At 45.9% G+C, this 24505-nt stretch overlaps 1 protein-coding gene across 1 annotated transcript; it reads right to left on the reverse strand.

The window, feature by feature from the left end:
- Positions 1-829: 829 nt before the first annotated feature.
- C3H5orf51 (chromosome 3 C5orf51 homolog) lies at positions 830-20839 on the reverse strand. Its single transcript, XM_028520765.2, has 6 exons — positions 20582-20839; positions 17000-17103; positions 15101-15244; positions 13670-13801; positions 12674-12788; positions 830-5912 (listed from the first exon to the last, which is right to left on the reverse strand). Exons 1-6 carry the CDS (start codon positions 20679-20681, stop codon positions 5623-5625), a joined length of 885 nt encoding a protein of 294 aa, XP_028376566.1. The 5' UTR covers positions 20682-20839; the 3' UTR covers positions 830-5622.
- Between the last annotated feature and the right edge of the window lie 3666 nt (positions 20840-24505).

Consider the following 24505-nt stretch of genomic DNA (forward strand, 5'->3'; position numbering starts at 1 on the left):
CATAGTGTTGCCAATTTTAGTCTTTGCTTTTTACAGCTACGTACTACTCATACCATGGTTTAATCTATTTTTAAGTGGGGTATATATATTTAAAAGATGACTAACATTTCATTAAATACCTCTGACTTGTGAGTTAAGTGTGAGACCAAGGTACCAGAAACAAACTTAGGCTGATTGGTAAATGCAGAAGTTGGTAACAGTGCATACAATGTATATTTACATAGAAATGTGTATTTGGAGGCTGGGGCTGAAATTTTCTCAAAATTATAGGTTTTTTTCTGGCCACATCCATATAACAAGCATTTGAGCTGCTTATCGAGCCCATGCTTTCTTCTCTGAAACCTGCTTCCCATTTAGAATGGCCAGCACCACTAGCGGACAGGGCGAGTGACTGGTTCCTGGCCAGAAGAGTTTGTCACTCAGTCATCCTGGCTGATGAGTAATATGGTTTTCAGCATGATGAACAAGGCGTGCTCATACACAGAACAGACAGGGAGGAAAACGATAATAGTAATAACTCTTCTGAGCTCTTGCCATGTGCTAGACATTGATCATTTAATCTTCAATAACCTGTGAGGCAGACACTATTGTTATTCCTGTGTTGAATAAGATATTAAGGCACAGAAAGGTTGAGTAATTTACAGAGTGTCACACAGCTAGGAAATGACAGGGCTGGGATTCAACCTCAGCACTCCGGCTCCAGAGCCCATAATCCTGTCTGAAAGTTATGAGGGCCGGAAGAAATAACATTCAGACCTCAGTAGTAAACTGAGAGGATGAAAGTTTTCCTTCTCACACAACACCCAGACATAAAACAAACAAGATACAAATGTGGGAACATCATTTTATTTAAAAAATTGTATATGCTCCACAACATTTTACTTGGAAATTTTCATAGAAGTAGGAAAACAAACAAAACAGTAAAGAATACAGCGTAAGTACATAACACATACTTTAAGTGTAGATACATTAAATGTATTCTAACGTAATACTTCCATAATATCTCGTATTGTGTTAAAAAATACAGGGGAGCGCCCTTCTAACTGCTAGATGGTAGCCCCGTCCGTGGATCCATTAATAAAGCCACTTAGATCTTCACTACAAGACAGTGGTATTAGAGAACCACAGAATCCTGGATTCTATGGCAGATGGGGACCCTTCTGTGAACCACAAAAGAACCCTGAAAGGGGGAGAGGAATTTTAAGCAACTTAAAACTGTGTCAGCCAGCTGTGGGTTATTACAAGTGCCATGAAAATGAGTCTCAGAATGCATCGGACACATCTCCCACTTGAATGAACACCGGAGAATTCACAGTGGGGTTGTGAAGGTAGGAATGTAGTTTTATTGTGGGACTTTTAGCCATGACTCAGCATGCAAAGGAATAAGGACTTTGAAAGTCTTCAGTCTTTTTTAAAGATTTTATTTTGAGAGAGAGGGGAAGGGAGAAAGAGAAGGAGAAGAACATCAATGACGGGCGAGAGAAACACTAATCACTGGCCTTTCCCACACCCCCAACTGGGGACCTGGCCTACAACTCAGGCAGTTGCCTTGGCTGGGAATTGAACCAGCAACCTTTCGGTTGGCAGGCCAGCATTCAGCACGAAACAACTTGCAGTGGGCAGAAACCCTATAAATGCACTGAAGTGGGAAGGACTTCAAGTCTCAAAGCCTACCTGACATATGAAAATTCATGTGAAAATTCATATAGGGAAAGAACCATACAAATTAAAGGATTTATGAAAACTCTGTTAACAGAGTTTAAGTTTCAGTAACTATGAGAAAACCCAAAAGGAGAAACCCTTAGTATAATAAATGCACCAAGGCCTTTAGACTCACCCATTAGTAAAGCCCACACTAGAGAACCACCCTTTAAATGTAATAAAATTGACAAGGTCTTAAGCAGCGACTCAGTACTTCCTAATGCAGTATCAGAACTTCCACGAGAAAGAGAAACTTTGTAAATGCACTGAATGTTCAAGCAACGTAGCCGGAGGGGTAGAATCTGAAGATACACAGTGCTAAGCAGACAGGTGCTTGGAGGAGCCTTCCCAACCACCCCGAAAACAGCACTCCTCTCCAGAGTCCCACTAGTCCCCAAGCCCACGTTATCCTTCCCAGCACCGACCACTCAACACGCTGTGTGTTTTTAAAATGTGTTCACTCCCCCCACAAGAAGGCAAACTCTGAAAGAGGGCGTTTTACAAAGCTGTACATCCTCAGGGCCTAGGACAAAACCTGGCATGTACCAGGAACGTAAAAACTGATGAGTGAATTACAGTACCTTCCTCATGTGGTAGGTAGCTGGAAGCTACTCCATTCTGCATGAAACAGAATTTACTTGGCAGGCTTGAACATACAAAATACGTTCATGTTTCGTATACTCTAGAGTAAAAAGCATTGTATTATCACTGTTATGGCGCACAAATTCTCCTCCAATTGTGTGGGGGTGGGAAAGTTGTACAAAAAGCACCCAGTAGTGCCCTCACACCTGTACCGAGCAGTGAGACCCAAGTGGTTCGTTCACGTGGGTCATGAAGGCAAAACGGAAGTTCCAAGCGTTTAAAGAGAAAGTTCTCATTTCCTCGGGTCCAACTCCCGTGCCGCGTCACTCCTCAGGAGCGCCCTCCCTGTTCCCCGGTCAGCCCCCGGTGCAGAGGGCGTGGCAGTGGGGACCGCAGCGGGGCCGCCCTTCTGTGCAGAGCTCGGCACTCAGAGTCCCATCACTTGTTAATTGCAGAAACCTGACTAATGGTTTACCGTTGACCAAGCATTACGTATAAAGGGAGATTTTAAAAACACAGTGCTCACCATCGTAAGGAAAACAATAAAGCAATGCAATCCCTGGGATGACACGGGAGGGCGAGACTGCATGAGCAGAAGCAAAGGGGCATCTAAGTCTCGCTGGAAAGGGCTGACGAAAGCCGTGTGGATTCAGCACCACGGGGGCCAGTGGAGTCCTAAAGGGTGAGTGGGTGCCACTGGGCCGCACAGCAGGGCCAAGTGTCCCGGGTGGAAGTGACGCGGTCTGCAAGGATGTCCAGGAACACGCACAGCACCCGGGGGAGAACTGGAAGTACGGTACTTGATCCAGATGCTCCAAAACTAGGGGGGCGGGGGGGGGGGGCAGTGTGTGGGTCTAAAAACTGTATTTAAAATGATTTACATCTTTATACTTAGAAAGCACAAGGTATTGTCACAGTAAAACTTGGTGAACCACTAAGTTAAATACAAATCTTCTTCGCTGTATAAGGATAAGCGAAGAGACGGGGGCAGAACTAGGGGAAGAGTCCCCTTGTCCCAAGAGGCCCTATGAGGAGGTCTGTGTGCATCCAAAGGAGCCCGGGTCTGCTGTGTGAGGGGCGCTGGCTGGGACGTGGCTGCACAGGCTGACCTCAGAGACGGGGGAGGGGGGCAGAGGCCGGGTTGTGGCTTCTGCGGCGCTCTGCTCCACTCGGTGCAAGATCCAAAATAAAGAGGAAAACGAACAGGAAAAGACTTCACAAGAAAGAGGATTGGTGGTTTGGACACAATGGACTTAAAATCACTATGGGACGCCCAAGTGAAGATATTGAATAGGCAGCCAGAAGTCAGTCAGGTTTGGAGAGCAGGAAGGAAGCTGGGACTCACGTACAGGCTGGGAGTCGGGCTAACACTAAAGGCGGTAGAAGCGGCCATGGCTATGAGTGACATCACACTCCAGAGTACGTAGAGTAAGTAAAAAGAAAGGAGGAAGAAGGAAAACCGGGGGAGGGGGGGAGGAAAAGGACAGACTCTAGGGAAGCTCACTACCTCAGGGAGGCAGAGAAAGAGAAGCCCCGGGGGAAGGGAAGAGGACTGCGGACAGGGAAGGTGGAGACCGGTCTTCAGAGGAGGCAGGCTAGCTCTGGTCTACTAAAGAGGGGCGGGGTGGGGGGCGGTGGAGAGAAGGAGGGCAAAGCTAGTAAACAAACTGACCTCCTAACAGTCTCGGCTGTCTGTAAGATAGGGCCATGGCCGTATGTCAGGGGAGGGACACAGGGCCCGAGGAATGTTAGTGGCTTGGATCTGCCAGAGAGGAAAAGGGAGGGGGGCCCCCCTGCCGCAGGTAAAAACAAAAGGCTTGCACTGAGGGCTCCTCTGAAGTTGAAGGTGAGGTACTTAGAGTGATCCCACTCCAGAGGGCTGCACGCGCTTCAGGCGGAACTCAGCACCCAGGAAAGGTGGATGACAGAATGAATTCAAGGGTGAGGGCTTGCAGAATGACGAGGCTGAAGGACAAGGGGAAGGCGGATTTGGGGGTCTGCAGAAAGCACTTCATGTGCTTCCCCTCAGCTTGAGGCTGGGTAAGGAAGGAGAACATCTATCTGAAAGGGGCTGATGGTTTAGGGGAAAGGGCAGTGGTCAGGAGGAGGAGGCTGCGAAGAAGTGAGACTTGGAGAAAATCATCAATGAAAATGAAGAGGTGAAAGAGCTAGGCAGATGAGAATCAGCATCAGTTACTAAAATTTCAGACTTCAGAAAGAGGCTCAGGATGGTGACAGTCAAGTGTGGCCGTGGGAGTCCGTCCTGGGAAACTGATGGAACCACTGGGTGGCGCTCCACAGAAAGCCTGTGAGCGGGACAGCAGTTGGGGTCCCTGGCCTTTTACACGGACCCCTACTAGTCAAGACAAAAACATATAAACATTTCGATACATATGAGAAGATGTGCCTGAAAGACGTATGAGCTAACAGTGGGCTAACCTAACTTGGTTTTTATCTTTATTACTCATTTGATAAACCATACATATTCTTTTAAACAAGATAGGAAAATCATTTTAAATTTTGATAAAATACCTAATAGGACAGATAAAAAATTTAAATGCTGTTAGGAATACATGGTAAAATAATTAAGCAACCATTCTTTTATGAAGTCTTTCATTATTGTTTTCAATACTTTATTTTTAGAGGGGGGAAGGGAGGGAGAAAGTGAGGGATAGAAATATCAATGTGCAGTTGCCTCTCACGAGTCCCCCACTCGTGGAGACCTGACCTGCAAGCCAGGCATGTGCCCTGACTGGGGATCAAACCGGTGACCCTTTGGTTCACAGGCCGGCACTCAATCCACTGAGCCACACCAGCCAGAGCAAGTATTTCATTATCTATCTTATTCTGGAAATGGAATCTGAACATTTGTCATGATTTTGCCAATGTTTATATCTGTAGCATATATCTAAAGCAATGAGGTTACTTGATTTTAACCCTTTGAAGCATAGCAGGCTTCATGGTACAGAGATAGAAAAATAATCTAAAGACAGTGAAAATGGTCAATTTTGTTATAGTTTCCCACAATTAAAGAAAAACCTGAAGTAACAGAAAAAAATCTTCGCAAAGGTGAACTGGATTGCTCCTTAGCATTAGTCAGAGGACACCTGTAGTTCAGGCTGAGTTAAAGTAACACACGTGCCACTTTAGAAACGAAAGAACTGTCCCTCCATGGGTTTAAGGATCTATAAGGAAGCACGGTGGTGGCATGTCAAAAGGGTAGCCACGCCGGACACCTTTATGTAGTGTGACGTAACCTTAAGTTCAGTGTCAATGCACCTTCTTTTCTGGACATTTCATGGGTCTTTTTTGTTTCTGTCTGAAAAAGACTGGGTAAACTTACTGGTTAGAGCGATGCTGAAAGTAGTTTAAAATTTGTTTTGCATTTGTTGTATTCCATTCTTGTTTCTTCAGGGGTCCTTCGCACACGGATACATACTTCTTCAGAATTTTTTCTCCCACTTCTCGGAAATCCAGGGGTTCCTTGTGGTGTGCGGTGTGGCTCGCTCCGGAAACACCGGTGCCCACGTCCTGGTCTCCTGGCTGCGGACCCGCACAGTGCTTCAGCCCCCAGCAACACATCTCTCCACTGTACATCATGGCCAGCACGTGGATGTCACTGAACACTCCTGGGAAGGTCGTGTCAATGGAGAGATTAGAATTCAAAACTTAAGACACTCTGGTTATTAAAACTAATACATTCCTTCTATGCCATCAATCATGTTTCCTTCTCATTTAATAGTTACACTTAGAAGAGCCAAGGACCACTTTTGTACAACCCTCATTTAATTGGCACATCTACCTTTTAAGATTTTATTTATTTTTAGACAAGAGGGGAAGGGAGGGAGAGAGGGGGAGAGAAGCATCAGTGTGTGGTTGCCTCTTGCTTGTCCCCCGCTAGGAACCTGGCCCTCAACCCAGGCATGTGCCCTGACTGGGAGTCAAACCCGTGACCCTTTGGTTCACAGGCTCCACTCAACCCACTGAGCCACACCAGCCAGGGCACACACCTCCATCTTCGCTTTATCTACCAAGAGGCACATTTCCTCCCTTACCCTTCGAAGAAAGACTATTGTCAGAGAAGTTTTTAAGAAGGTCAGTTAGGCCAGTGTGCTTACCCTTTTGGGGATTCTCTTTAAGGCCCTGTCAGAATCGAATCTAATCAACGGAACCTCTCCTGGGACATACACCCCTAAGTCTGCACACGGTCTCGGAGCACTGAGAGTAGAGTCTCCCTGAGGGCCACCATGAACACAACTCCCAACTCAGGGTGTACTCCAGAGCCGAGGGCACAGCTCCTGCCAAGCACCCTTCCGCTCCTCCAGCTCTACAAAAGCCTGCAGAAAGCATCAGGCACAAACGGGACCCTGAGAGGCCATTTAATGTGAACTGTCAGAGCAGTTACATTATATCCAAGATGCTTTGTGATCCCAGGAGAAGAAATACATGCAGAATATTCAAAAGTTAAAGTGTTCCATCATGGAAGAAGGCAATTATATAATCAAACATTTGTGGCATATAAAGTATATCAATTTGGTAGAAAGACAGACCTAGAATCAGAGACTTGGGTATAAATTGTTGACAACAATATAAACTACGTAACTACTTCACATCTTAAAGCCCCTAAAATACAAATATATTATTTATTCTAATGTACAGGTACTTGTGTAACTAGAAAAGTTGACCTCGAATAAATGAGAATCATAATCTCAGTTGCTCACCTTACATGGCTAATCAGAAATGATTATGATGGTGCTGGAGACACAAGTAAAAACAGAAGAAAAATTCAACTTTCAAAACTGTTACAGTGTCTGTCCTCTTGACTCTATCACAAGTTTTTATGTTTTAGAATTTTCCCCTTCACTTCACCTCAGACTCAGCTTATAAATAGTAGCAAGAGAAGGAACAGGTTTAGAGGAGCTGGCTGACTCATAAACTGTTCTATCAGTAAAACAATCACTTAAGAGCAGAATCTGAGGCTTGCATTCATGAAAACGATTGGCTACACTCTCTGAATTATGCTATGTGCAAAGCATTCACTTAATAATATTACACATAATTATTTTTTACTTTATTCCTTCGTACTTAAAATATCAGAACATGCAGGAAGAAGCTGACTGCAGCTTCGTATGTCATTCCGAATTACATATTAGATTCAGTATTTCACTGAATGCATACCCTTTTTATTTCTGTGAACCTACACCCTGCTTCATCATTCCTAAAAAGACTGGTGGAGAGAAGGCTGAACTTTTAAGCGGGCTGTATATAGCTTTGGGAGGAGCTGAGTGCATCCCACAAAGTGCAGCCACTGGGGGAGGGGGGGACGCTTGCCTAAGGGAGGCCTGGGATCCAGTTCATGCCCGACTCCGAGTTAGCCTCATTCTTTATCACCCTTTTACCTTTCCCCTGGCTCTGCTGTAAAACATCACGACTCTGTTCCATATGGGCGGAGAGGGGCGACTCTGGCTAAGGCCCTGGCCCTGCTGCAGGGACGAGGCTGGGAGGTACGAGGAGCAGGCACCGTGTCCCACCCAGAGGTCCTCGGCCCGCCCAACCTGAGCTGGACAGCATGTCGCCTCATTTCACCACCAGAAGGCGACTGTCCCCTCTGGCTTTTTCTCTGAGGATGCTGGCCAGGTGGGAGGCAAGAAAAGGGAAGTAGTGTGGGGTCAAGGTAAGTGAAACAAGATCTAGGCCCCGGGGCCGTGGGCAGAGAGCTCAAATTTCTCCTTGCCGAGAGTCCCATATGGAGGATTTCAGCACCTGGGTCTCCTTGACCTAAGACTGGCTAAGGGGAGGTTGCGTGGCCTGGTCTACAGAGGTCTCTCCCCTGCAAGGGAATACCTTCATCCCTGTCCGAGGGGGACGTTTTTGGAAATGCTGCTGCCTTCCCAGGTATGCGTGCCATCCAGGCTGGGCCAGACCCCAGAATTTCACAGGAAGCCAAGGCTCTGAGGGAGGCAGCCTAGCTGGTTTAACTGCACAGGAAAGGGACGGCTCTGAACTCCCTCCATCACCCCACAATTGTCGAACTCGGACTTCTAGAAGTTCCCAGAGGGGCACACCAAAGTGAAAGCTAAAAGTTAGTTACAAAACTAGTTCGCCTTTCCAGGTGCCCCTGTCCTCGTCCGGGCGCCCCCGACTGCTGTCTCGGCAGGTTTCAGCACCTGCTACACGCGGAGGCCCAGGTTGGTGGCGGCAGTCTTCCAGGGCAGCAGGCTGGCGCGGAAAGAGCTAGACTCAGCCTCCTGTGCTTCCTGCAGAAGGGAGTGGAGCATGGGACAGCCGCTGGCCGGCAGCAGCCCCACAGGGCTGAAGTCACGGTGGCGCCACTGCCCACGTAGGGAAGGTGCTCTAAGCACACACGTCTTGGCCCTGCTCACACAGGTACTCGCTGGGCACCTTGTGCTTGCACGTGTTGGTGGCGTGACACACACAGCTGTGTGTGGAAGGGCTGCAGCTTCAGCAGCCCCCAGGCATCAGGCTGGCGAGTTGCTAAGGACACAGCAGAACAGGCGCAGGTGGCTGGCGGGGTGCAGCGCCCTCTCCACACTGAAGGTGGTGGTGTCCAAGATGAGGACCACCTCAACCCAGGTGCCCCACTTGGCCACAAACCGCAATAGGTCTCTCATGCCCGATGACAGGATGATGGGCTCACTGCCCTCACGCAGGTCCCTCGGCTGCATGCCCTGGTGCTTGAACACTGCACACACTCCTTGTAAAAGCCTCCATGGTAGGGGGCACGCAGGCCCTCAGGCAGCTGCTGGCCCGGCACAATGCACACCATCCACATGGAGTCCTCGCTGTGTCTGTAGTCCCCTCCAGGTGAAAGGTCAGGAGCAAGCGCGGCGTGCACTGCACCGCTGCCCCTGGCCAGGCCCGGAGGCCAGCGACTGGAAACACGAGCTCCTTGTTGGCATACCACCCCAAGCACGCCAGCAGGGGCTCTGCTGGGCTCCAGCCCTGTCCTGAGCTGCACCAGCAGTCTGGTCCTGAACGATCGGGTTTTGTGTCATCCGGGAGTTCCTCACATACAAGGGAGCCGGGATCTTGAGGAGCGGCAGCCGCAGAAGTCTGTCCCAGCCTAGCTTGTGTGTGGAGTCAGGAGAGGTGCCAGCTGAGGTATCTGGGCACAGGATGGGACCAGGGGTGCTTGCAGGAATCGGAGGGGATGCAGCAGGGTCTTAGCCACCCTGAGATTTCCGGGCTCTGACCCATGAGTCCCTCCAGTCCCAAGGGGCCATGTGGACAATGCATCCCCCAGCCTCACTCTTATATTATTCACAAGGAATGGCTGCCGAACAAGGCACACAGATATCCTACGGGAAGATTTTTACCAGGGAAAGAATGAATGGCTGTACAACAAAGAATGGTCCTCACACCTTAGCCTGCTTTAGGATGACCAGGAGCATGTGCTGACTGCCGGGCCCCCACCTCCAGAATGACAGGGTCCGGTGTGCGGCTGGGTCTATGGATCTGCGTTCTGAACAAAGCCCTGGAACTCAGGGTGATGCTGATGCTGCTGGTCCACAGACTGTGCCAGACCACTGCACTACACTATCTTGCATCAAAAGCATGAGTAACGTGTTAAAAAAGAAAAGATGAGTAATATAAAAATCAGGCACTTTCTTCCGCTCTACTTCCTCAACTACTACTCTGTAGCTATAGTCCTTTGGCTCCTCCAAGTTTTCCTTACTTTTTTCTTTTTTTTGGCTAATGCTCAGCATGGTTTTTGATGAACTACTTCAGTTTGCCTGTGCATGTCCTAGAACACGGGTGATAGTGGGGAACGCAGAGGGGGAGAATGAGTGAGAGCGAGGGCAGAAAGGCGACTTTCACATTAAAAAGGTGGGCAGACTGGCAACCCTAGGAGCAGTGAGGTCTCTCAATCTGACTGCACCGTAAGTATGTGGGCTTATTGAAAATAGCTTCCTTCACTCCACGTATTGAATCAGAACCTGCAGGTGGCACACAGAAGTGTGTATTTTTTATTTTTAACAAGCTACCCAGCACTCAGCAATGACAGCTCAGAGCCGCTGCTTTGGGGCGTCTGAAGTCCAATTTCTGGGTTAAGCAAGGGCCAAGAGGGCAGCCAGCAGAAGGTGGTCCTCAGTGGTATACAAAGGGCATAAACCAAGGCTGTGCAAAGCTCAACATTATTTGATTTGACCTGTTAACTCCAGGTTAACTCCAGGGTTATTCTGACAAGCCTATTTTTGTAAGAATACACAGAGGAATGAGGCTCAGAGATGAGATAAAAAGGTTTACTAAATACATTACTCAGTAATTTTTAAAAGCTAAAAATTTAATGACATATAGGTAACATTCAAAGGACAATATGGTTATCTTACCTTAGAAACTAAGAAATCTTACTAAGTATATACTGCTTTGGGTTTTATCTAAAATTAGGTAAATTATTATTAAGATCTGCCCACAAAAATATTTTTGACGACTCATATAGAACTTTTCTCCCTAATAAGCACTGAGGATGTTCTGGAATCATGTTTTGTACTGCCTAACAAAAAAATGAGAAAGCTAAATGTCTCTGGTGGGGTCTTAGGAATAATTCGGCCTGTGGAAAGCAGCGCTGCTGGTCTCGGATGGCCTTGAGAGAGATGAGTTACACGGGACCCAACAGCTTTGGAGGACAGCGAGGGAGAAAGAACGGATCACTGGGACGACACCACTACGGACGGACATAACACAGTTTCCTTTGTTTCTGGAGGAAAGCGGCCCTCCCTGCCCTTTTCATTCCCTTGTCATGGAGGCAGTACAAGCGAGGGCGAGTGCCAGTTACGACCTAGAGAAGATACCAGCACCACTTGCATTTTGGAGAAAAAGTTTCAGGCCATGAGAATACCTTACCTTATGACTAGAAGTGGGAGAAGGAGGAAAAAAACGGGTGACCTGTGCCACTTTCTTTGGTTCTAAGTAGGCTTCAGGGCCTACCCCTGCTTTTTCTTTTAAAGTAATCCATGCAGCTGTATAAGGACATTTTAGAAAAACCATTTTTCATGCAGCTAGTCAGTTCACTCGTTAGCCGAATAAATACTTCCCATAAATAAAACACCCCATGTTTGTCCAAGTGTCACGCCTACTGAAAGAGCACTTCTTATTCATAATAAAACTTCTATAGGACAAGCTATTTGTCTGAATTAACTGTAAGTAAAAACTTTTGTATACCGCTGGCCATATACTGATGACACTTACATCATGCTTTTTTTCCCTATGCAATGTTTTTAACAGAAAAGCCCACAGAAGCTACCAAAGGAGAATTAAAATATAAAATAAAACAAAGGAGAATTTTCCCTAAGAAGTTTCCTCCTTTTCCCACTTTTGGTTTCCCCCATCAAAACCTCAGATGAGGTACAGAAGCAAACGTACACACAGGACCATGTACGTCACTTGCCAGCTACGTGCCCGTGAACAGGTACAGCTGGTTCATCGGGACCTCAGTTCCCCCACTTGTGCAGAGAGGCAGTAAAAACAGGTGGTTCTTCCCTCCCGCACCTCAGCCTAAAACCCAGATGATCTACCATCTCCGGTTCTCAGCATTTTTAAGTGCAAAGATGTTTGTGGCAGAAACTAACAGTTGCCACCCAGTATATATTCTTCCTTCCCTTCCTAATAAACAGACCTAATTTCACTTGGAACGGCAGCGCACCAGGTGAAGGACTGTACTTTCCAGGCTCCCTTGTGGTTACATGAACCCACGTGACCCAGCTCTGGCCAGTGAAATGTGGATGGAAGTGTTGTAAGAAACTTCCGGAAGGCTGCTCCCAAGGAGCCGACTTGGGTGGGAGAAGACACCCTTGGCGTGCCTGCACACTGCAACACAGGTGCGACGGAAGGCGCTCCAGGAGCTCCAGGAGCATGCTGGGATACTGAGAGCGGACGCAGAAGCCTCAAGGGAGGCATCCTGCACGGCTCCGGGAAGTACTGTCCACGCGGTAACCTACTACATAAAGGGCCTCCTTCTGCAGCCAAGGGGCTCTGGCTCTGAAGGTGACGGAGGAAAAAGACAGGAACCTGATGACGCCAGAGACCAGCATAACCAGCTCTGGATCATCTTCACGTGCAAGGGCAGTCAAGTTGTATCTTATTTAAGAGTCACTTCTCGTGTCTGCTGTGAGCAGTAGAACCTGCTACCCGATGGAGAGACTACGGGGGATGCAACGCAAGCGTGTGCCATGAAATACAATGCTCCCAAAACTACAAAGCAGAGAGGTCAGCAGCATTTTTCTATATTATATGAGAAGATCTTTAGACGCTGTTTTATTTTTGTCTATGATGTAACTTGAAATGTACTTAAATCAGTGTGAAATATAATAAACTTGTTAAAATTTTAAAAGGCTTTAAAAACAAAAACTTCAAAAAGAGATCACATTACCTTCACTGAGTAACTTAGCTGTGTCTAGGTCTTGGAAAGAAACGCCTTCATTTAATTGGGTAGGGCACCGATAATTTAGCATCTGTAGCAAGTAATTGATTCCGTCAACAAGGTACTAAATGAAAGTCAAAGCCAAAGAATTGAAAGTATTATACGCAGAGCTATAGAAAGTCCAAATGTTATCCCCACCCCACCCCATTCTTTACTCAAGAGACAATGGGCTAATACACAGATGTGTCTTATGGCTATTACATTTCAGTGGTCAAAGGATCCGCCACCCCAAAACTTGTAATATGTATTATAAAGTGTAACCCACCAAATGCTCCAGTTGTAAGAGCATGAAAGAAAAAAAAATCCTTGACCAAGAACACATGATTCAGTAATATACTTGTCAAAAATGGGATCAGAGGAAGGATAAAGATAATAAGGTCGTGTTCAACAATTATTATGTATGTACTTACTATAATTTAGAAATACACTCAAACTTTTACACCTGAAGGTGTGGCCTCTCATTTGCAGGCCCACGTAAACCGCGTGTGCCCAAACAGCCCAGGTCAGAATCCCAGGTGATAGTGCACAACACTAAGGTGACGTTTACGTTTACTGATTCGGTCACAGACTCAAACCAAATCAGAGAGCCAGAGTTTTCCTGGAGCAGCAGGAGCGACCTGCTGACAGAGAGAGGCTCACAGCCACACCTGTTTTCTTCAGGCCAAAAAATATGCTTAAAAATTAATACAGATCATCTACCTTACACTGTATTTAAAAAAATAAAAATCCTGAGCTTACAGAACTTTCTGGTAGGTAAGGGCTTTCACATGTTACCTTAGTCAATCTTCACAACAATTCCAATCTGTCTACGATTACACAGCTAGTAAGAAAAAGGCCTGGAATGCAGACCCTTTGGTTCCAATAGTCTTACTACTATACCAAGGACAGCTTTTCGAAACCTATAAAAACGTCAATAATCGAATATACACGAGAAACGCCTCTTACCTCTTTAAGCAAGCTGGATTTCCTCGTGAGCCACTCGCGCCTTTTGGTCAGAGAATGACAATACATGTAAAGCAGGGCTCCTCGTCGCCACGAGAGACACTCCAGGAGCTCGTCCCCAAGCAGACGGCCGTGCTGAAAGACAACAGAGGCACAGCTGAGAAGGGAGGCCTGACGTCTGTAAAACCAAAGTTCAAGTTCAACATCCTGAGGCATTAAACACACTCTCATTTTCACAAAACTTGCTCTTCATTTATGTATTTACACAGGAATGTATCAATTAGAAATGCAGAAATCTGTTACTATAGGAAAATTAAAATGCTCCATTTATAAATATTTGTAGAAAATATTATTTAAATATTTTAGTAGCAAATTCTAATATACCTGAAATATAAATAAATATTCCATAATCTGATTAAAAAGATAATTTTTCAGAAATACATGTTACTTGAAACCAGATCTATTTCTACGATTGCTAGAATAAAATAAAAATATATACACAAAAACAATTCTAATCAAACTTTTACTGTGTTTAAAATGTGAGATGATGTGTTTCCACAGTTAGCAGCCCCTCATAAACACACACAACACTGAGACATCCAGGGGGAGAGAGGCAGCAGATGAAGATGAGAAATTACGCCCTTGGAAGAGCAGCCATGGCTAGAGAGGAAAATCTTAAATCACCCAGATAGAGATGGCGGCAGTGAAGAGCATACGAACAGGTTGTAAGGCAAAGACAGAAGAGGGACTGCCAGAGGAGTAAGGAGACATCCTTGGGTGTGCCAGCTCCCAGAATGGGGGAAGGGGAGGTGCTGGGGAAAGAGCAAGACTCCTCAGAGATGAAGAGGAGGAGCACGCAGGGCTGGGGGGTTAGGCGGGTGCGTGGGAAGAAAGGCAGCACGTGTCCAGAAGGACGAGGGCTGTAAGAAGGACAAGAGGTGTGCTGGTTAAGCTACCAAGGACCCTCCAGAAGACACAGAATCTGCAAAAGTAAAGAGAGCAGAAACAGCAAGTATCTGTGCTTAGGAAATGATCGGGCACCGCAGTTAAAGTACAATTCCAGCACGCAAATATTCTGAAACATCTCTAGGAAAATATAACAACTTTTGTCGTGAAGTGTTAAACTCTCATAAACCCCTCCTTCAATCTTAATTTATGCATGTATTTAAATCTTGTTTGTTTTCAGAGAGAGGGGAAGGGAGGGAGAATGAGAGGGAGGGAAACACGGGCCTGCAAGCCAAGCACACGCCCCGACTGGGCATCGAACCCGCGACCTTTCGGCTCAATCACCCAGCCCCACCAGCCAGGGCTTTCAATCTTAATTTAAAACAAAGACAAAGACATATTCAAGGAAAAAAAAATTACAGACTCTAAAGAGCAGTCCACACACTAAGAATTAGCAGCTTCGCATCATTTCATGAGTGTAAAACTTACTTCAGGGTTCCTGTCGTTTTCTTTAACTAAAATTTCTGGCTCTGAGAGAAAAGTGATCAGCTCTTTTACTTTCTGTGAGGAGTCTTCGGGGAAGTCTTCGTCTACTAGCTTGTTCTCCTCAAAGTACGTCATGTCCAAAATAGCCTGGTGTGTGAGAGAAAACGAGCATCGGTAAGTGATTTAAACCCGAGGGAATAACTCTCGATAGCTTAACTTTGCACACATATATACACATAGATGTTTTACTAGACAGTTACGTTTTCTAGCACAGTATTCAAATCTGAGGCCCTGGCAGGCTATCTCAGTTGGCCATAGCGTTGTCCCATTGCGTCAAGGTGGTGGGTTCGATCCCAGGTCAGGGCACTTATAAGACTCAAGCAATGAATACACAAATAAGGGGAACAATAAACCAATGTTTCTCTCTCTCTCTAAAATCAATAAGTAGAAAAAAATTTGAAATTTGAAAAGTAGGCAAAATGTCTAGCTGTAAATATAATCTGACATGAACTTTACGGAAAACTTCATAGCTATTTTACTAAAATATTAGTGCTAATCTTCCTTCCCTCACAAAATAAAGTGGAGTTCTATGTTCTAGTTAAGTTAATCATATACAGTATTATGAAAAGTATAATTATTATATTTTTTTATACATACATACTCTGAACGTTTTCTAAATGGGTGCTGTATCAAGTTAAGATCACCACCTCTAGTTTTGTACATTGAATCTTCAAAGGATGTTTTCCTGAACGCAGATTCAACATCTGGGGGATATGTACCCTGCCACCCAACACAGGCCGCCTATCACCAATACCATGCAGCTGAAATGCTAAGACCCCCAGCATTCTTAGTTAAATGCAAGACTCGCTGTTCACGTACCTTCAAACCACCCAATCCCCCTTTTTTAATCTGCTGGACGAAGACCAACAAAACTGTGCTCTAGCATCCGTTCTACCGCTAACTACCTGACCAACGAAAGGACAGGTCAGTTTTATGCTTCTGAACCTCCGTTTCTCCACTGGTAAAATGAACTGGATTAAGTGACTTTTCCAGTTCTTTGCTTTGAGGATAAAATGAACTAACATGTACAGCACTTACCACATCACCTAGCACGCTACTCAACTGCTAAATGTTCCTGTGCGGAGGGCTTAAGCCAGGGAGGCCGAGACCATCATCCTACAGAAAACGGCCTGTTGATGCGGAACCGTAAGTGGGATGCAAGGGCGTTCTGGGGGATATAAGTCTACATCTCTAGGGGCTTTCGCCTTCTTCTCAGAAACAAGTTAAGATGTTCAGAACTCTCTCATGTGAAAATGAGACAAGCAGGGAGCCTTCTGGAAAGACAGCAAGCCAGGCCAAGTTCTGCCCAATTACAACAGCTCCTGGGGGTTTGTGAGTAGCTGTTACTGGCTCGGCTGACCACGGCGGCCGACCATGGCACACAAACCACCCTCTGTGCCTCCCAACAGACAGCACGGTGCCAGGCAGCCAAATGCTGTGAGGTGCACTTGGAAGTGTACTGAAGTTTACTTTTTCTTTTTTTCCATGTTTAGAAAAATAATTGGGGCTCTTATAGCATCCTCCACTTCCTCAGAATAACCTTGAAGACCTTGGAAACAGGATTCGTCCTGTTTTGCTTATTTATCTATAAGGGGAAGAGATTCTGTTATCTGCAAGGTTTAATCCTGATTTTTCTGATCAACACTCCTCTGCTAAATCTTCTTTGCATATTGCCACAAAGTTTCAAGTCTATACGCTTTACACATACATACAGTTTCTGAATAAAATTGAACACTTAAAGGAGAGAATAAGCTGATTTTATTACACTTAAATGTTGGAATCAACCACCTAATTAAGCAATCTGACCCCATAACATGTCAGAAACCACGGCTGTCTCAGTACCTGTGTGTAAAGTTCGAGAAGGTTTGATGGATTTGAACAGTCTTTGTCTTCACACAAGAGTTTCAATTTTTCTAGAGCCGCAGAGGCCCGGATTAGAAAGTGATCTGTAAGAGATAAAAGCACGGTGATTAGCCCTGGCCAGGTACCTCAGTTGTTGAGAGCATGGTTCCAACACACCAAGGTTGCAGGTTTGATCCCAGGTCAGGGCACATATAAGAATCAACCAATGAGTACAGAAATAAGTGGAACAACAAATCAATTAATCAATGTTTTTCTCTCCCTCTCCCCCCTCTTCCTTTCTCTAAAAATCAATAAATTAAGAAAAAAAAAAAAAGACCCTGCCTTGGCTGGTGTGACTTAGGGGTTCAGTGCCAGCTGGTGAATCAAAGGGTCATCAGTTCGATTCCCAGTCAGGGCACATGCCTGGGTTGTGGGCCAGATCCCCAGAAGGGGGCATGTGAAAGGCAACCACACATTGATGTTTCTCTCCCTCTCTTTCTTCCTCCCTTCACCTCTCTAAAAACTAAATAAACAAAATATTTAAAAAAAACATGGCGATTATATCACATAATTTCAACCTGTTATTTAAACTAAATCATTATAGATCTGAAATGACCAAATAAAATTATGTTTATGGCACTGGAGGAGCAGCATGACAGTAAAATCTTATGTGAAACAAATATAACATGACACCTAATCCTAACTAAGCTAATGTAATGGAAATTTGTTCTGGAAAGCTAGACTGAAAACTGTCTAGGTTCAGTTGTCATTTCTTAAATGCAATCTCTAGTTTCACAGTGCTTTTATGATGTTGAAGCACTCAAAATACTTAAGTAATAAATGTAAAACTTTTGCTGGAATAATACAAATATATGATCAATCTACAGAAAGGGCTTCCATTGAAAACTTAAAATTTCATAAATCTGTTTTCCAAAGGAGCCCAACTGATTAAATCAAATGTCTCATAAAATGTGGGCACTCAGAGCATGTATAACTTCACCATAGTGCTTACATGTTTATGTATGTAAAATAGCAATTAGAATTAAAATTATATAATGCATCTGCTTATTTTATTTATTTTAAAAACCTAGATATCGAACAAATTACTTCGTCCTTTCAAAACACGGAAGAGCTGGGACTAAAGACTTCTGATACACCTTCCTTCCCCTACACTGTCTTCTAATGCCTTCCCTTCCTTCAACTTCTTATTTCCCTTGCTTCTACGGTTTCACCTTTTCTCATGAACTTTTCCCTCCCTAACTACCAAGTATCCGTTCCAAGGTGCTGTCCAGCTTTCTGTATTATCCGGTGTACACAAATTTAGATATGCCCACCATCCAGACATTCAAGTCCCTGAGTTTGCCCTCTGTACTTCCTTCCTGACATATGTGTATGTGTGTGTACACAAACACAAACACCCCCCACCCGCCCTTCCCTCCTCACTGGCCAGCGGACGGAAAATCCAGCCCTGGGAGCAGGCCCAGCTGACCCAGCCCCAGCACTGGCGCGGACACAGCAGCTGTTCAGGGCAGCAGCGAAAGCAACACCAGGTTCGATTGTGCCTGTGGGCAATCATGTGACGGCCTTGTTTTCCCAGGTGAGGCCCCACCTGTACCCAGTCCGGACTCTGACTGCGGGAAGGCACACTCTTCACCTGGCCAGATTCTTCGCTAGCACTGCCCTCCCGTCTCTCCTGAGCCCGGGAAAGTCGTATCACGTAAAAGACCCACAAAAGAAAGATGCTACCATGGAGTTGTGTGGAACATGGCACTGCTCCTGTGTTTCTTTAGAGACTGCACTAACGTTTTCTTCTTGAAGTGCAGGATTATTTTAAATGTAAGAGTGGCACTGAGTTCACTGAAGGTGTATCTCACACGAATTTATGACATAATTACAGAGGGTGAAGAGGTAACAGCTCAAACTTTAGAAAATTTTTATGGACTGCAATATTTTTACTAGAACAATTCAGTCAAAATGACGACAGGCAAGACAAAAGTGATTCTCACACATTTCTGGAAAAACTCCCTCTTGTGGCATAATTTCCTGTGGTAAATATAGTGTGTCTGTACAATGAGAAAGAAGTTAAGAAAATTGAACAAAAACGGAGAACATTCCTCAATGGAAGGTTTGGCTGTATCTGATCTAATTTGAAGAAGACAGTAAGAACTATCAATTCCTATGACCAAATATAATCGTATGTTGTTACATTAAAGGACAAATTTTAAATGTATATTAACTTTGTTGTGTGGGAAAAGAATATCAACTTCAATTCAAATACATGCACCCGCATCTTTAGTAAACTTCTTAAAATAAGAAAATCATGCTGCAATACTAATAGCTCATAATGTGCACCAGTATCACTTTAACTTTAGTAAATTTGCAGACCCACAAAGCCTCCAAACATGAATCTCTATCACGACTTATTTACATCCTTCGTTTTAGACTGGATTAAATAACTCTTCCACGGAAAAATGAGAATGGCTTTTGGGTTCAATGACAAGTGAATAAAAAACCTTCTTGGAGCTGTTGAAACGGTTTCAGGTGGAGCTGGAGTGGAGCGAGATCCCTGACCAGCATATTTAGTTAGAAGTAACTTAGATCCTCTCGCAGGTGCTAGCCACTGCTGTCCACGAACCAGCTTCCTGTGAATCGTGGGATTCACTTACCACAAACCGAAAAAGAGGTCAGCTTCTGGGCATTCTGTGGGTTTGGAAGAACATGCTCCTAAGAAAAAAATATAATTCGGCAAATAATCTTCACGAGAACTAAAGTGCTTTCACCACAGACCCTATTCCACAAATTCACCAGCTATTCATTCAATCACTCGGGTAAACAAATGTCCCCATACTATTTTCCTACGAGTGTGATAACGAGTTCACAAGAATTGAAAAACCGATCTGCGTTGTAGTAAGGTTCAAAAGTCAAAGAGAAATCATGCAAAACCTACAGGCAGCTGAGAAGTAATGAAACAGAACTGGACTTAAAATCAGAAGTCGAGACAATTCTAGAAACTTTTATTTTTTTGGCTTAAGGAAACTGCTTGGACCTTTCCAAAAGAAGTTTTCTAATCCTGACAGCCCTTGGGAGAAGTAAGACCACGCACGTGAAAGAATCGTGTACACTATACCCACGTTAAAGCTCTTCCGCAGACTATTGTGCACAACTGAGCTTAGGATCCCAAACCAGACAGAAATTGACAGCGTAGCCATAAACTGCGACCGTCACACTCGCCCAGCACCGCCCAGCACCCCACACCACCGCTGCCCGCGCGCTGTCATTCAGCTTTGACCACTCGTGTAAACTTTCCTGTGCAGTTATCTGAATTCCGCCCTCTTCGCCACTCGCTACGGAGACAATGAGAGGCGAGCAGCGCGGACCTGTCGGAGCTGTAAACGGGTTTTCTCGTAGGTTAGGGAAAACGCGGCGCCGCGGCTTCAGGGCGCGCGGGCTCGGCGGAGTGGACCACTGACCGCGCGCGGGACACGCGGGACGCGGGACGCAGCCCCGGCCCCCGCGGCCGCCGAGAGCCCGCTCTGCACACGCTCCGCCCGCCCGCCCGCTCGCCCCGCTCGGCTCCCTCACCGTCCTCGCCCGCCGCCTCGCTGAGCTGCTGGATGCGGGCCTGAGCCAGGTCTCCGAGCTGCTCCACTCGCCGCGCCACACTGGAGCCTGCGGCCGCCATGGCCACAACGGGAGGGCGCGCCCCAGCCACGTGACCGCGCCAGCCCGTGGTCACCTGATCGGTCGGCTCCGGCGCGGCGTGGGGGCGGGGCGCGTGTGGTTGGTGGTGGTGGGGCGCGGGTGACCCCGGCTCCGGTGGAGTGCGGACCCACGCCGGAAAGGTCGCCCCGGGACACTCCCCTGTCCTGGAACTCCCCTCCCTCCCGCAATCCCGAGCGGCGAGGAGGTTTTCTGGGCGGTGAGAACCGCCTCACCCCGCCCCTTCTTTAAGCCAATCGGAGACGCTCGTCCCACGCTGACCCAATGGGAAGGCAGCTCTCTCCGCTGGGGGCTGGGACGAAATTGGTGAGCGATGGGCGCGCGGTCCCTCGGCCTGGAGCGGGCTGGAAGCCCGGGAATAGGACTGTGGGTTTTGGTCTTGCAGTGAGTAGGCTGCTTAATTCTAATCTCCGGGTCAGAGATGGGCAGCCTGATGATGGCTCCCTTGTAGCTCATCCAAGTCCCCGAGACTTGGCTGGAGAACTCCCAACATTAGTGGGAGGTACCAGGCTACGTGGCTGCCACTTTTCTAAATCTTGATTTTAGTAGTTGGATTTGTTTTATTTTTGATCTGCATTGGCTAACTCTCCTTTAACGTACTTCAACCGTCTTGCGTCCAGTAGTACCAACATTTTGCATTTGGAAAAATGTTTATTTTTCCACATCTTGAGACCCTTCCTGAAAGCTCTCGCTTTGTGCTAAGTTCATCGTCTCAATTGTGAGTTTCAAAGCCCCGAGTCAACGAGTCTAACTTCCACTTTGCATTCCCTGTTTTTAAACCTGTGGTCAAACAAATCTTCAACTCAGTTTTGTTCATTTTGCAACTTGACACAGTGCATCTTGAATAATCTCCATTCTATCTTAGTTCTTATGGAAGGTAGTCTTTTTTTATTTATGTATACTAAAAATAAGGAAATGGTGTATTGTGATTTATAAGTGATTGACCACGACATCTTTCTAACTGATCTTGTAACACCAGTTTCTTTCTCCAATTCACTCTAAACAAAAGGGATAGGAATTACATATTAATTCTGTGTCCTCGGTGCCTGGCATATAATATGTACTCAGAAAGTGGCTATTAATTGAAAAAAACCTCCGTGCTATTTTGTCAATATAATTCTCTAATCAAAAAGCTGAAGGCCAGGAAAGTTGCATTATATGATCCACGTGGGCTAAAGAGTCAAAACTAATAAGCCTTTGACACCTGAAAATGCCAAACCTCACTGTATATTTTAAATAAAATTTACACTTCCACTGATTCATTAACAACCATGGACTTGCAGCAGAAAGCGTGCTCGACACTGGGGATTATTGCTCAACTGATGTCTCAAGTGTGTGCACATCTTCCGAGAGTTGGAAAGGATCTGAGAGCATGTAGGACAGCCCCTCACTTCCAGAGGATGAAACTGGACAGAATGCGACTGTTAACCACTCCACAGCCTAGAATACATGATTCTGTGATTTGTCCAAGATCATGCCAAAGTAAGCATCTACCTTCAGAAGATGGTTTCACCGTGAACATCAATGGATAACAGTCAGCCCTCATCCACACACACTAAAGGAAGTGTTTAAAGCCAAAGAGCCCCTGTCCTAGAAAAGAAGAAATATCAGTACTTGTCTCCAATGTTATAGTTAGTTATTTTTACTTTAGGAAGCCTACATGAATAGAAAAAGAAAATATTTTTCTGGCAGAAAATAAAGAAGTTTTAAAAACTTCTGATGGAAATGAATAACTCATGAACCTACCAAAATATCTTCTTAAATAAATAACTGATCTCATTTGTTCCTCTTTACTTGTATATAATAGATAAAATCTATCTAAGAAGAAATTAATTTCTCAGGATGTGTGTAAGACAACATACAATCCTTTTAAAAATGAAATTCTTGATTGCCTCTGAATTACTTACAATTTATGTCATTCTTTTGGAAACTTCCCTTTCCTGCTTTGTATTTGTGTGGGGGGGGTGTCTTATTTTCTCATATAACTCTGCCAACCCCCTGTGAACAGGAATTGAGTTCTATTTTTTTTCATTGCCACCAGCCACTTGCATATAATAGGACCTCCTTAAACATTGACTCCCCTTTTCATTTAACAACCCATTGTTGGGTCAGGCATTGTGATGGGCACTGGGGCTACAGCAGTGAATAAACACGGTCACTATCCTCCTAGAACTTATTATCTAGTGGGGGAAGACAAAGGCATAACATCACAGGAATGAATGCATGATTTTAAAAACGTGGAAGGTGCTATGAATAAAAACAAAAGGGGTATGGCTTGATTTAAGACACCAGCGAAGGCTTCTATGAGGAAATGATATTGTTACAGGGTGCAGCCAAGAGGGGGGCCCCAAATAGGCATTTGAAATGGGGTCCAGAACTTAAGGTGTCCAGGAGATTTTAAGATGTCTCCATCCCCCACCCCAGGGTGTGGGTTGGGGGAAGGGACAAATGGAGCAAGGCCATTGAGAGCTGTTTTGCATAGCAACAGCCTTGCAGCTAAGATCTGGTGTGGCCATTTAACATATCTATAGCCTTTGGCTGGTTGCATAGATATGTTAAGTAGCTGTGATCAGCTCTAAGACAGGGGAACAGAAGTAACTTCCCCACCTAGATGTAAGGGGGGGGGGGGGGCAGGTCCCCTGCATTACAGCGCCTGCGTGGGAGCTCAGAGAGGACTGGCTCCAGGACATGGGGCCATGCCTGCCCAGACTCATGATGGCAGCCCAATAAAGCTGGAAGGATACGAGTTCTGGCATGTGAAGCAGAGTGTGGGAGGAGTCAGAAATGAGGCTGCAGAGGAAGATTGGCCGCGGGGATTTAAAACCCAGATTTTGGCGGCCATTGAGAGGAGGAGAATCATGCTGCTTTAGGAAGGAGAGCCATGCGCAGCTCTGAGAAAGGAGAAGCACGCGGACTTGACGGAGTGTAGACTCCTGCAGCCCTGAGAAGAGAACCACGCGGCCTGGCAGAGTGGGGACCCCCACAGCTTTAGAAGGGGGAACCACCACCTGGTTTTAGCAGAGATCCCGGTGACTCAGCCGAGGGTGCTGGGAACCCAGGGAGGTCTCCCAGTCGAGAGGGAGTACTAACTGAGAAGAACCAGAGGACTACCTAAGCCATGGACTTCTATTTCCTTCCCTGAGATACGGTACTCTGGACTGGGCAAAGGGGGAAGGAAGGAAGGACTGTGTGTGTTTGTGGGTGTTTTAAGGGACTTTGGGATTTTGGTGAAGACATTAGGTCACTACTTTAAGTTAGTATAGCATTAAATAAACATTTCCTTTCCTTTTCACAGATCTCTGGCATTGAGAGACGTCTTTCCTCTGGCGGCAGACATAACGGACCCGGGGCCTTCTTTCAATAATAGTATATTGTCCCAGGCCCCCCTTGTTGTGTTCTGTAACAATATCAACACCTAAAGGCTGAGTCAAATTAGCCAGGTGAAGGGTGGGGGTGTGTATCAGCCTGGGGATCCAATCAGGACAGAGAAGCTACATGGTAATTTGAACAGGGAAAATTTGCTACAAAGAATCGTTAATTACAAGGGGGGAGGGGAGTCACAATGGGTTGGCCAGTAAGACCAGAGGAATAGCAGAGAAAAGGAACACCCCTGGGACACCGGCCCAGACCCTGTGGGAGAGCTCACGGCGGTGGGTAGTTGTGTCTACACTAGTGGGACTGGTGGGAACACTACCCTGGGGAACTTGCCGGAAATGTGCTGCATCTGCAGGGTGCTGGATAAAGCTGCACGTGGTGAGGAGGCACTCTGTTGCAAAACTGCCCAGG

This window comes from Phyllostomus discolor, chromosome 3 (genome assembly GCF_004126475.2).
Source record: "Phyllostomus discolor isolate MPI-MPIP mPhyDis1 chromosome 3, mPhyDis1.pri.v3, whole genome shotgun sequence".
Lineage (NCBI taxonomy): Eukaryota > Metazoa > Chordata > Mammalia > Chiroptera > Phyllostomidae > Phyllostomus > Phyllostomus discolor.

Bases quoted from the DNA above. Each gene is read 5' to 3' on its own strand.
- C3H5orf51 (XM_028520765.2), bottom strand. From the start codon at position 20,681: ATGGCGGCCGCAGGCTCCAGTGTGGCGCGGCGAGTGGAGCAGCTCGGA. The intron at 17,104-20,581 runs GTGAGGGAGCCG...TATCTCTTACAG, and splicing joins CGAGGCGGCGGGCGAGGACG to ATCACTTTCTAATCCGGGCC. The intron at 12,789-13,669 runs GTAAGAGGCGTT...ACTTTCATTTAG, and splicing joins AATCCAGCTTGCTTAAAGAG to TACCTTGTTGACGGAATCAA.